The sequence below is a fragment of the Dermacentor albipictus genome, chromosome 1 (genome assembly GCF_038994185.2).
Source record: "Dermacentor albipictus isolate Rhodes 1998 colony chromosome 1, USDA_Dalb.pri_finalv2, whole genome shotgun sequence".
Lineage (NCBI taxonomy): Eukaryota > Metazoa > Arthropoda > Arachnida > Ixodida > Ixodidae > Dermacentor > Dermacentor albipictus.
Window position 1 is genome coordinate 99,815,573 of NC_091821.1, and position 13,525 is coordinate 99,829,097.

Here is a 13,525-nt window from a genome sequence, read left to right on the forward strand (position 1 = left end):
ATATAATTTTTAAATGAGAAAATATAAGTTATTTTTTAAATATATTAATAATTCTCATTAATGTTTTGTTTTTTACATTTTTTTGCAAGAGTTTAACCAATGAACTTGCGGGGTTTTGGCGCGCTCCTGAGTCGCCGTCTCTCGCAGTCTTCACTTCTCCCGCCACATTGCTCATAGGCGCAGGTTCATTGCTATTTGGCGCGCTAGTAGTTGCGACGTCGGCCTGTACTCAAAACTCCGCGCGCATTTTTTTAATATCGGGTATAGCTGAAGCTTGCCGCTTAGTATTTGAAATCATGTTCGAAGCGCGCCTTGTCCAGGGAGCTCTGCTTAAGAAAGTTCTCGAAGCCGTGAAAGATCTGATCAACGAGGCGACATGGGACTGCTCAGCGACAGGCATCAGTCTCCAAGCCATGGACAACTCGCACGTTAGTCTAGTCTCGTTAAATTTGCGTAGCGATGGCTTCGACAAGTTTCGGTGCGATCGTAACCTTTCCATGGGCATGAACCTTGCAAGGTAAGACCTTCGCATTGTCTCGCCTTAAGGCGATCGTTTGTAGTGCCTAACTCCTTTGTTTGTCCACTTTCAGTGTATCGAAAATCCTGAGGTGTGCTGCGAATGATGACATTATTACCATCAAGGCACAGGATGATGCGGACTCCGTTAATTTTGTGTTCGAGGCCCCGAGTAAGTGCGCTTTCATTGCGGGTCCTTCTGCGCGCTATTTGGGTAGGGCCCGCCAATTCTCGTGATGTCGTATTTTTGTGTCTGGGCTGTTGAAGTAGGTTTTCTTTGATTTTTTCTTGCGCTGTATCTGCTGTTTCACATCAGTAAACACTCTAATCTCTTGCATTAACGGTCGATGTTTCATTGTTCATTTCATAGACCAAGAAAAGGTGTCCGACTATGAGATGAAGCTCATGAACATTGACGCGGAGCACTTGGGCATTCCGGTAAGTTGTCTGTGTGTGCCGTTTCTTCCCGATGGCGTGGTAGAAGGTGTCAGAATTCTGCTGTTGAGCACAGTTGTCATGCTTGTCAGATGAGCGGAACATCTTACGCTTAGAAAACTTGCGACGTGCCGAGACAACACAACCCTGTCTTGTGTTCCCTGTGGTGCTGTGTTGTTTTGGAGGTGCTAACTGCAGTTGTGTTGTGCTCCCTCTTTGCCTGGTACTTTCGCAGGAGACTGACTACAGTGTCGTCATTAAGATGCCTTCTGGAGAATTCCAGCGCATCTGCCGGGATCTAAGCCAGATCGGCGACTCTGTACAGATTACTTGCACAAAGGATGGTGTGCGGTTTTCCGTCAGCGGTGATCTGGGAACAGGTAATGCAGCGTCATATGTTGACATGATCCGTACATTGTACTATAGGATTCACTTTTGAATCTGTAGTCAGAAGAGAGCACGGATTTTGTGGCTAGACAACAAGTCAATTCTTCAAGGCTGGTGTGTTTGTCCAAGTGCCTGTTATACGTTATTAACCATCATTGGTTGTGCAAGCCTTTTATGGCAGTGTGATTTACAGCTGTTTTACAGAACAATATTTAAATTGCTCTGCTGTTACATGAGCCTTCCTCATAGCTGCAACAAGTTGTGTTGATAGCGGCTAGTGCGATTTTCCTATATTTCCTGCATTTGTTGTATTAAAAACAAGGCTATTCAAATAATGTTCATCGTCTTGGAACATTTCATTTTTGCTTATATGTGCTTGATGTACTAATGTACTTTGGCATGAAAGTTTGGGCTGGAAAATGAAAAACATGTTTCCCACTTTGCAGTAAAAGATGGACCAGTTGGTTCATTACTCATACATTTCTATTGCTAGAGTTTTAAACAAAGGAACACAAGACGAGCATGCCACTAAATGGCATGTTTGTATTGTTTCTATTTGTTGTAGTGCATAGTGCACAACCCATATGTTAACAATTTAGCTGCCTCCCTTTGTCATCATGAATACTTGTTGAGGTTTTAATTTCCTTATTTGCACATAAGTACTCAAGCTGGGGGGTAACACATTTTCTGTGGGGAATGTTTTTGCTTGTTCATTTTGTGTTGCTAATACAGCTGAAATAGCATAACAGGGACTATAAAAGCCAAGTAGCAATATTAACTTGTTCCTATAGATTTTCATGGCCTGTGTTGTCATGCATGCAGTAACAAAGCAATGTCAAGTACTGTAGCTGTAACCAGGGCATGGGGGAAGGCTCAGATTTTCAAACTGCAATATATCACTTAGGTGAACGCCAAGATATTCGCCGTCGATACTTACTCCTAAGCATTCCCCGTTTAATAGCTTGAATACTTCTTCCAAGCACGCAGTGAATAGCATTGGAGAGATTGTGTCTCCTTGTTTGACCCCTTTCTTTATAGGCATCTTCCTACTTTTCTTGTGTAGAATTAGGGTGGCTGTGGAATCTCTGTGGATATTTTCCAAGGTACTTATGTAAGCGGTCTGTACTTGATTACGTGATGCCTCTGACTGCTGGTAATCTATGAAAGCCATATAGAGAGGTTTGTTTTACATTGCGTATTTCAATTACCTGATTAATGGCATGGATGTGATCCATTGTAGAGTATCCCTTCCTGAAACCAGCCTGTTCTTTTGTTTGACTGAAGACCAGCGTTGCCCTTATTCTATCGGAAATTATGTTGATGAATATTTTATGCAATACTGGAAGTAAGCTAATGGGCCTATAATTTTTTTTATTCTGTGGCATCTCCGTTTTTGTCGATTTATATGATGTTGACATTCTTCCAGTGCTCTGGAAGCCTTGAAATCGCAGTTGCCTAGAGTAATCTAGATAAGCGACCAAGCTGCACCGCCAGTTATGTTGGTTTGCATTGCAGCCATCCTGAGTTCGTTTTTGTGCAGTGATTTTGTGAGACTAGTCCCGAGACGTGTTGGCATCTACGGGTGACAGCGTTCTTGTGCAGTGCCAAGTCACAACGGATCTACAGTGTGCATCTGGCATTTAAACACACTGGCCATAGACAAGCACACTATTTTAGCACAGTGCCAGGAACACAGTCATTCATAGACACTGATGCGTTGGCCCTAGTCTCGCATAAGTATCAATCTGGAAGTTGTTGCCCAACCCTTGGCTCTAAATATGCCTGGAGTAGAGTAAGTTTCAGCCATTTGGCTTTAATTAATATCTTTAGGTAGAGCAACAAACACTACTAACCCTCATCGAGTGAAGTGTGTGATGTGGCGCAATGTGATTGACATTGTTACAATGGCAGTTCGACTTTGGAAAGCCACCTGAAGAGCATGTGTGTAATCTTGGCAGTAAAGAATTGTGACTAAGAAGTTGAATGTTTTTAGTTTTATCTGTATGACCGAAGTTCTTGAGTTTTGGTTTTCAGCAACATGGATAACCTTGAATTGTTCTTGAATTATGCACCAGATGTTCTGTATGAATGCTGTGTAAAGTTGCTTTTAAAGATTTAGTTTGGGCTATCTTTAGGTGCCATGCTTAGCTACATATTCATTTAAAAATGGTCTGTTTGCATGACTTGTCCCATCAAACCACCTTGCTCTCCATACACCCCCAAAGCCAGTGAGTGGATTGGGGGCTCCCCTTTGTGTTGAAATAATTGTTTGAGAGTGAAATATACAATTCTTGTGATACTAATCTTGAAAGCTGGCAGATATGATGTATATATTAGTAATATCTTACATCATACCTGCCGCCTTTTAAGATTTTATCTTAATATGCTTGCTTTCGAGCTTGATTACGATTTTTGTGTGAACAACCCTCATCTTACAACCTTTAAATTGTATTCATTTTAAAATATAAATTATTTCAAAGGGATACAAATACATTCACCAACCAGTTTCTCAGTGCCTAGTTTTTTGGACCTGCTCGATTAATTTGGACCTACGCACAACAGCAGGGTTGAATGAACGGTAATTGACTATTTTATTTTTAAGTCTCTAAACGATTGCAGTGTGGCGTTTCCACAGCCACCAGCAGGCTTGTTTAAGTAGCCGTAGTCATCATGGTGCTCAACAAAGCCAGATAAAGCGACCTAGCTGTGCCTCCAGATTGTTTTGCCAGTTGGTTTACACCGCAGCCACCATGGCACCTTTTATGAGATATACGCTCTAGAAATGTCTGGTAGAAAGTAAGTTTTAGCCATTTGTCATTAATGTGATAAGCATATACTGTGGAGCATATATGCTGGAGTCGCATTACTAACCATCATGCCAGAAGGGATTGACATCATTAAAATGGGAAAGTTCATTTAGAAAAACGACCTGAAGAGTTCGAAGCTTGTCGAACTCGGCAGCTGCTTAGCTGCAAGAAATTACAGTGAAGAAAGAGATCTCGCTATTTTTCAGTTTACGTGTACAAATAAGGGTTGTTTCCCCCTGCTTGAATTTCAGCCTCCTGCATCCTTGAGTTGCCTTGAATTTTGAGTCATATGTTCTGTAAAAACCCTGTCTGTGTGAAAAGTAGTGAGAAGTTCCTTGCCATAAGCATTATTTGTTCTTAAGAGCTCTAACTGAAGCATCAATTGCAGATTGACATCTTTGGTCATCCTATAATTGCATGCTAGTTGCGTGCTTTTGCAAAGAACAACAAGATTAAAATGAAGACATGCCATTAACCACAGCAAGCTACTGATAATGCGCATGGGAAAACAGTTGCACTGTCAGCAGAGTGTCAAGTTCATTCAACATTATTGAGGGTGTGTATTTTCTGAGTGCTATACTGTGCTTGGAGAAAGGTGTGGGTGACATCTTCAGGCTATCATGGAGTCTAGCTGTGATTCTGCTGCTAGACACAAACTAGAAATGGATGGAGAAAGAAAGAATTAGGTTTCTAGATGGTTGAAGTCTATTGTGGCAACTGTACAGTGTGTTTGTTCTTATTCTTTGTAGGGAATGTGAAGCTTTCTCAAACAGCCAATGTGGACAAGGAAGAGGAGGCGGTAATCATTGAAATGCAGGAGGCAGTGTCGCTAACGTTTGCCTTGCGCTACCTTAACTCTTTCACCAAGGCCACACCTCTGTCAGCACAGGTGCAACTGTCAATGTCTGCAGATGTGCCTTTAGGTGAGCAGGCAATTGCTATTTTTTTTCTTTTCATTACAAGTGCAATCTTTGTCAGCCTATTTTTTATAATCCCAATTTGTAACACATTTTTCTCTCAATGCGTTAAGAACTACTACAATTCGCATTCCTTCTGGCAGCGGTGACGTGAAACTTGTCATCAAATCGGTCTATTGGGTATGTTCTAAGCATTGCATGACCTGTTCATTACCACTTCCTATCAAGTTGGCTTGAATTTGATCAGGCTGCTTCTTATCTTTATTCTGCACTGCCATCTATCCACATGCTTTTGATCAATTATTGAAAACTTGCTAATAACTTACTGCTGGTGCACGTCTCTATGGATTGTTTTTTGCACTTTTACGAGTGAGAAGAGCATCTTTGTGACCTTGATTTGACGTTCGGAGTTTTTATAATGGCGGCTGTCTACTAAATTTACGCAATAGATAACCCGCTGTGGTTGCTTAGTAGCTATGGTGTTGGGCTGCTAAGCATGGGAGGTCGCAGGATCGAATCCCGGCCATGGCGGCCGCATTTCGATGAGGGCGAATTGCGAAAACACCTGTGTACTTAAATTTAGGTGCACAAGAACCCCAAGTGGACCCGCCGCGGTTGCTCAGCGGCTATGGTGTTAGGCTGCTGAGCACGAGGTCGCGGGATCGAATCCCGGCCACGGCGGCCGCATTTCGATGGGGGCGAAATGCGAAAACACCCGTGTACTTAGATTTAGGTGCACGTTAAAGAACCCCAGGTGGTCAAAATTTCCGGAGTCCCCCACTACGGCGTGCCTCATAATCAGAAAGTGGTTTTGGCACGTAAAACCCCATATATTATTATTATTAACCCCAAGTGGTCCAAATTTCTGGAGTTCCCCACTACAGCGTGCCTTATAATCAGATCGTGGTTTTGCCATGCAAAACTCCATAATTGAATTGATTACGCAATAGATATCAATAGAAAGGAAATGCTGTTGAGGGCAGCAGAGAATCGGACAGGGTGATCAGGAAACATGCAGGTATGAGCATTCAGAAATAATAATAATATTTGGGGTTTTATGTGCCAAAACCACTTTCTGATTATGAGGCACGCCGTAGTGGAGGACTCCGGAAATTTTGACCACCTGGGGTTCTTTAACGTGCACCTAAATCTAAGCACACGGGTGTTTTCGCATGTCGCCCCCATCGAAATGCGGCCGCCGTGGCCGGGATTCGATCCCGCGACCTCGTGCTCAGCAGCCCAACACCATAACCACTGAGCAACCACGGCGGGTAGCATTCAGAAAGGAGCAACACCGAGTACATTAGTCACCATAAACTCAAGCCTGAATGATATTCAAAGTGATTGTCTGGTGAAAGGAAAGCCTGGAGTGTTTTTAACGTGCAAGCGTACATAGCTCGCCAGTGAAATCGGTAATGCGATGTTTGAAGTCGTGAAGGAAGGAAGCGCCGGAGGGGGAAGGTGCCTGGAGGTGAAGAAAACTGTGTGTGGCAAAGCAGCGCCACTATAGGAAAGTCTAGGCGGCGTCCAGAAGGTGGGGAAGGAGACAGGATTCAAAGCGTCTCAGAGGAAGAGGGTAGGCCGAGGCGCGCTAGGTTGACCTTCCCTGGCAGTTGCTAAAGGTTGCATGTGCGTTATAGAGGTACTGGGTTCGTCTTGTGATCGAGTGGTCGAGCACTGAACGAGAAGGACTGAGCAGCAACGCAAAAGTGACGGCAAGCTGACCGCGAGTCGGCCGACCCTGAAGTTGTCGCCAAGCACTGTACATGACCAGATGGCTTGAAATAATAAAGACTGCATTTCCTCACAGTGCCTTACCATCTTTTCTAGTGGCACTTTACACTTAATTAAAATTAACAAAGCAGACATAAAACATACAAAAAGTAGGTTTCACCTGAAAAACGAAGCATTGATTACGATAGCCAATTAGTAGACAGCTATACGAAGTGACGATAGTTTTATCGGCTGTATCAACTTCTAAACATTTGCCTACTAACTAAATTAACAAGCATAGTGTCAGCGCACACAGTCAAACATGAAAACATCACACTCGAGGTGTACCCTTGCTGTCAAAACGCTGGTGTAAGGAACTGCAGCAGCGAGTGAAGTGACCTTCGTGCTGTCTATCGCTTCAACTCAAACTGAGCAGCAAGTACACAGCACGCACAAAGGTATGAGTTGTCTTAAGTTCCTAGACTGCTCTCCACACAGATCGCTTTCAGGATAGGGTGCGCTCAGCCGCGGAATAAGCTGTTGCTACCGAGATACAACGGCCCCCCACCGGAGCCTAGCAGCGCACTTCCTTCCTGCTTTCCTATATAGGAATGGTGCCCATATGCTTGCGTGTAACCTGCGTTCATGAAGTGAAACGCCACTAATTTTTCCCCTGTACAAATGTAGGGCTCAGTTATCTAAAAACTAATCGCTAGACCTTTCAGGATGTAGAGACAGCGAAGTGATAATCCAGCCACCACACTGTCCCACTGAGGGCAGAGGGAAAGAGCTGAAATGGAATACACCTACTTGAGGGCAGGCTGATGATGCCGCAAACCTAGCCTTTTAACTAACTTATGCGCATGTAGATTGGAGGACTGCTGCTTGGAAAGAAAGTGGATCCACATGGTACTGACAGTTGGGAGTTTGATACCAAACCTTCACATCTAATACATAGCTAAGCATACTGCTGCACATTGTTAAGGAGCACCCTGTGGTTTTTAGATCATGAAGAAACTTGCTGGGATTATGTATTTCAATACGCTAATTTAAGATATATGTTGAGTTTTTTTTTTTTTTTGCAGAGTCAATAGCTTTTTAGAAATTAAGAAAATGCTTTTTCCTACAACTTGCATGTAGGTAAACTATTTACTAAAGTGTATATGGTGTAATAAAGATTAGCAGACTAAAATTATCTGGAACCAACAAAGAGTGCAAAACAGCTAGAATGGTGTTCTAAGCCAGTTTTCTATCAAGTGAGAGTATAGAAATTTTTTTTTCAAGTAAGAACCACTTGTAACAAACAGGCCAAATTACTTTTGAAAATTTGTGTAATAATTTACATTGTACTGCCCACTACACTGGCAATTGTCTACCTTTGTGGTAAAAAAAATATTGTTAGAATAAGTAGGACCATAGTTATCACTCCCAAGGAGTGTCCGAAAAATCAGGCGAGAGGTTGCAAGGTGTCTGAACTTTTGGCAGTTGTTATACATTATGGTCTATGGGGAGAATGGCGGTGCCGCGAAGCAGACCGAAAAATCGAGCATGTTTGAACTTTTGGAGACCGAAAAATCAGTCGGCAACTGTACTTGTGTGGCTGTGTGTACATGACAAGTAAAAATTATTGGCCTGTATCTGTTGCATTGTATTTAGTGCCCAGGAAAGGAAGGGAGAATCACTCTTTCAGCTGCTGCTTTATTTTACATGAACATTGTTTTTCATGAACTACCTGCATTGACTCGTGCATTACCAGCTCACCCAAAGTGCTGTGCTTGTGCTTTTATTTACTTGCAGTGGTGGAGTACAAAATTGAAGACATGGGCTATGTGCGCTACTACCTGGCACCAAAGATAGAGGATTCAGAAGATAACTAAGCACTGACATCTTGTTCATTCTGCTTATAATTTTTCACCACCACCCTAACCACCTTTCCCAGTTTAATTAATGTCACCAAATAAAATCACTTGTTCTTTCTCAGCCATGTATCTTATATTTTGCTTATGTTTACTAAGAAAAAATTGGTTAGTGGGCTTTCTGCTGTGATACTGCTTTAGCCGATAATTTCAGTTGGCAGACTAGTCACTGTTTACTGCTGGTTCAACTGCAGCCCTTCTAGGAAAGAGAGCAAGCAGGGCATCAGCTGTGAAAGTGTCATTTCATTGTGTCTGGCAAAGAGTTATTCAGTTGTGTAACTGGAAGTGCAGACTGCAGGGCATGCCCACTGGCAACTTGGGTAGCTTTTGCAGTAGGATGTCTCATTGCACATTACAGCTCTAGTTAACCCTAATGCTCAGAAAAATGCTAGATGTTGGTAAATGTGTTGCACAGGTTGGCACATTGAAGAAGAGATTTGCACCCTTCACTTTGTTACTGGACCTGAATTTAATTAACATTGCACGACTTTACAAAAGTGGATCCACATGGTACGGCCAGTTAGGAGTTCGATACGAAACCTTCACATCTAATACACAGCTAAGCATACTGCTGCACATTGTTAAGGGAGGACTCTGTGCTTTTTAGATCTTGAAGAAACTTGCTGGGATTATGTATCTCAATATGTTAATTTAAGATGTATGTTGAGTTTTTTTTTTTTTTTGCTGAGTAAATAACTTTTTTAAGAATTAAGAAAATGCTTTTTGCCACAATTTGTATGTAGGTGGACTATTTACTAAAGTGTATGTGGTGTAATAAAGATTAGCAGACTAAAATTATATGGAACCAACAAGGAGTGCAAAACAACTAGAATAGTGTTCTAAGCCAATTTTCTATCAAGTGAGAGTATAGAAATTTTTTTCAAGTAAGAACTAGTAACAAACAGGCCAACTTACTTTTGAAAATTTGTGTAATAATTATTTACATTGCACTGCCCACTGCACTTTAATTGTCTACCTTTGTGGTAAAAAAAATATTGTAATAGAATAAGTAGGACCATAGTTATCAGGATAAGCATTCATGTTCATGGTTATTATGGCAACGACTGAATCAATAAAGGATGAAACATGGGTCCAATCAAGCAAAAATCGGCGCTGTATACCTACCTGTAGCAGAGTAATGTGAAAATATATTTGGGCCAATTTACAACTCCAAAGAGCAATGTCTCCCCTTAATGTGCACAAGATGTCGCATATTAGTAGCCACCCTAACCAGTGTTTGTGAACCTTCTAAATCAGCATGTTAGACAACAAATTAGGAACCTTATGCAGTAGCTGGAGATGTTGGACAATGAATCAGCTGCTGTGTTTGTAATGTCCCTTGCGTTTTTGTGCTTTCTTGTCATGTGTCTCGAGACGTGGGATTACAGGCTTTTGTCTTGTGCCTATAAAATGAACTACACATGGGCAATGTGCCAAGATCAGAAAATTATGCTAGATCTAGTTAATACAAACCTAACAAAAATATTTTGAACTATTATGCATATTGCATAGAATAGATGACGGAATAATGCGAGTAAAAAGTGCCTAGTTGAACAAAGGCTGGTAGGGCTGGTTCATATTAATTTTGTGCGTTTTTATGCCACTGCCCATTTTGGTGTCTGAATGTGGTGCACATGCATTGGAAAGGGGATCTTGCATGTACGCCTTTCAATTTTAGTATGAGGTGAGCCGCTGCCGCTGTGCCTTGATTATAGAATCATCCCAATTAAGTGGACACATTCTTGGACATGTTATGTATGGTATTGAGCCATGGCCACATTCACATATGACGTGATTTGCTTTAATTACTGCGAACTTGTTTCTGTCAAAATCTCGGTGTGGGGCATTTTGGGCATCGTGCATTTTGAAATTGAATGACAAACAGGCAATGATGAAGTGCCGACTTTAAAGGAACTTGGCTGTTTGCAAGATGTATTTTACGTAAATAAGGCTTGCAGGAATTAACAAAACCTGGAATTTGTAAAACATGATTCAAGGGCCCTTCAAACTCCTTGAAAGTAAAAGCACTACTTGAATTCCCTGAAAACGGGTTGGGGGTGACTTCTGAATATTCAAACAAAGAGCACCTGTGGTATGCTATGGGTACAGTCTATCGGGAAATGATATGTCTATGCTGAATAGTAAACCGAACTCAAAGGGAATTGCAGAATAGTTAAATATATTGATGAAGTCTAAATAAAGATATGCTTCTGAAGCTTACACTCTTTAAGTGTGCACCCTTTGGGGGATGTATTCTGCAGTGATTACTGCGGCGATACTATCGCCTTTGTGTGACGTAATGCTCGCCTACCCAATTGGTGCATGCCTCACAGTGATACTATTACTGAAAGTGATTGTCGCAGAATACGTCCCCAAACAATAACGATAATTTGTCTTGCGCACCTTAAAAATTACTTTAATAATTTTATTTTTTTAAAACAATTTGGATGAAATTTGCAGTTGGTGTGTTTTTACCAGGCAGTTTCAGAAATGCAATTATTTTCTTCCTAGAATAAATATTTTTTGATATCCAAAACAAGATGTGGTACTTTTTTTAAGGCCTGATTGGCTAAACAGCAACTTGTGCAGTTAAGTACAGCACATGAAATCGATCTTGAATGCTCATAGCGTGTCGTAAGCTACAAGTTATTTTAGCTAATTTTGAAGTGAAGTTGCAGGTTGTCAAACTTGGTCATAAAGAATGCCCACCTTGATACTAGGGAAAAAAATGTAATTTTGAAAATTCCCATGAAAAAAAGTATAAAATCTACTTCATGACACACATCTATTTATATTAGATTTGATTATTAGATAATGAGGCGTGCCATAGTGCGAAACTGGAATAATTTGGACCACCTGGGGTTCTTTAACCTGCACCTAAATGTAAGTACACAGGTGTTTTTGCATTTTGCCCGCATAGAAAATTATTTAACATAAATAGATATTCCCTACTCATCTATTTATGTTTCTAGGGGCCTAAAATTATAATGATAGCCAAAGATACTGCTTCTCAACAGAAATGATACAAAAGTTGCTTTGAGAAATGAAGGAAAAACATTCCGAGGCATTTTTATTGGGTCAAAGCTTATAAAATCTTGTGAAAATAAAGGGTAATGAAGTCTTGTAGAGTTAGTGGTCTTGGAAACAGGAAAATGAAAACACTGAAAGTAAAATTTTTTGGATAATTTTCAGCCTTCAAACGCTGCTTTGCCCTTGACACTGCATTTCGTGTGGCACCAGCTCTGATGTGGCACCTGTAGCTGTTTTTTCATCTATTTTCTGTGGGTTGAACATCGGGGAAAAAAGTTGCAGGAAACTAAATCCAGAGAATAGGGGGAGAGTTCCAGTACAGTGATGGAATTTGAAAAAAAAACTAGTGCGCTATCAATGCAGAGTGCAGGGGCATTATTGTGGCGCAGAATCTAGCGCCCCCTTTTCGACGAATTTTGTTGCACACGGTGCACACCATCTTTGAGACACTTCAGGATCTCCACATAGAAAGCTGCATTGACATTTCGACTGAGGTATAAATTTGTGGTGCACAATTCCATGGCAGTCAAATAATACAGTCAACATTGACAGATCTTTGTTTCGTCCTTCCACACTTATGGCCTCAGCTCATCTTCCTTTTTCCACTCCTTCCTCTGCGACTTCAGCTCGACATCGTATTCAAAAATCCATGTTTCATTGAGAGTGACAACACATTGCAAGAATTCATCACTGTCACCTGACGTTATCCAATCAATGCAAGTCTTTTCGTCAGAACTTGCTCAGGAGTCAGCAGTTGCCAGTTTCAGCACCATCCTGGTGCATACCTTTCCAATTTTGAAATTCTGTCAAAATCTGGTGAACGGACAATTTTCTCAAACCAAATGCTTCTGTTATTCTAGCAGTTATTTTGCGATCACTGAGCACAAGAGAATGCACATGATCCATGTTTTCATCTTCGCATGAAGTGGAAGGGCATCCCGATTTTGCATTGTCCTTGGAGTCTTCATGGCCTTCTGAAAAAAAACTGGACTCACTTGAACACTACTTTCCTTTCGGGCAGCCTTTCCATAGGTTTTTTGCAACATTTGATGCATTTCTGCGCCATCCTTGCCCAGTGTCACAAGGAGTTTGATAACTCGTTTGTTCCGTTGTTTCATATATTGCGATTTCAACAAAATGGTTTGCATAAAAAGTGCACACATAAAATTTTGCTTTGTCATACAGCAGTGCAGCTTGTACTAGAGGTCAACTGGGTTCTTTATAGTCTCCTGGAGAGCTGCAACACCCTCTACTACTTTTCTACTGACTCGCTGCACGGACAGGACAGACTTTGTACATGTGTGCAGTGGCGTGGCTAGGTCGTCTGGCACCCGGGGCCCATAGGTCTTCCGTCACCCCCAGGTGTAGTCGAGGAAGGCGAGGATATTGACAATTTCCGGGCGTCTTCAGACGTATACGACCCCCCCCCCCCCCCCCCAACTGGTCCCTTGCACCCGGGGCCCACGGCCCCCTCTGTTGCTACGCCACTGCATGTGTGGCATATTTCTAGGTGGTGAAGGGGAAAGCAGGCAGTTCCTTTAGTGAAGTTAGTCTCCCTTTTGCACGTAGGATAATACTATTTGGCTCAGATGTTAATGATAGCACTGACTAGCTACTAAGCAGGTCTTTTTACAATCAGAAAGCGTTGTAGGCTCCCCTACCCCCTTAAAGTTTCATTAGTCATTTTATTACCATTAATCTGCATTACAAAGTAAAGAAAGCTCATGTTAAAAAGCAGTGTTGCCTTCATGTCAATACATGGAATTGCAAAACAGCAATGATGCTCATTGGATAGCAACACACT

The 13,525-nt window shown here is 41.7% G+C and overlaps 1 protein-coding gene across 1 annotated transcript; it reads left to right on the forward strand.

Moving 5' to 3' along the window:
* The first annotated feature begins 134 nt into the window (after positions 1–134).
* On the forward strand, positions 135–8,755 carry PCNA (Proliferating cell nuclear antigen). The gene is made up of 6 exons (XM_065437441.2): positions 135–517; positions 591–688; positions 887–954; positions 1,187–1,331; positions 4,895–5,068; positions 8,573–8,755. Exons 1-6 carry the CDS (start codon positions 297–299, stop codon positions 8,650–8,652), a joined length of 786 nt encoding a protein of 261 aa, XP_065293513.1. The 5' UTR covers positions 135–296; the 3' UTR covers positions 8,653–8,755.
* Positions 8,756–13,525: the final 4,770 nt, after the last annotated feature.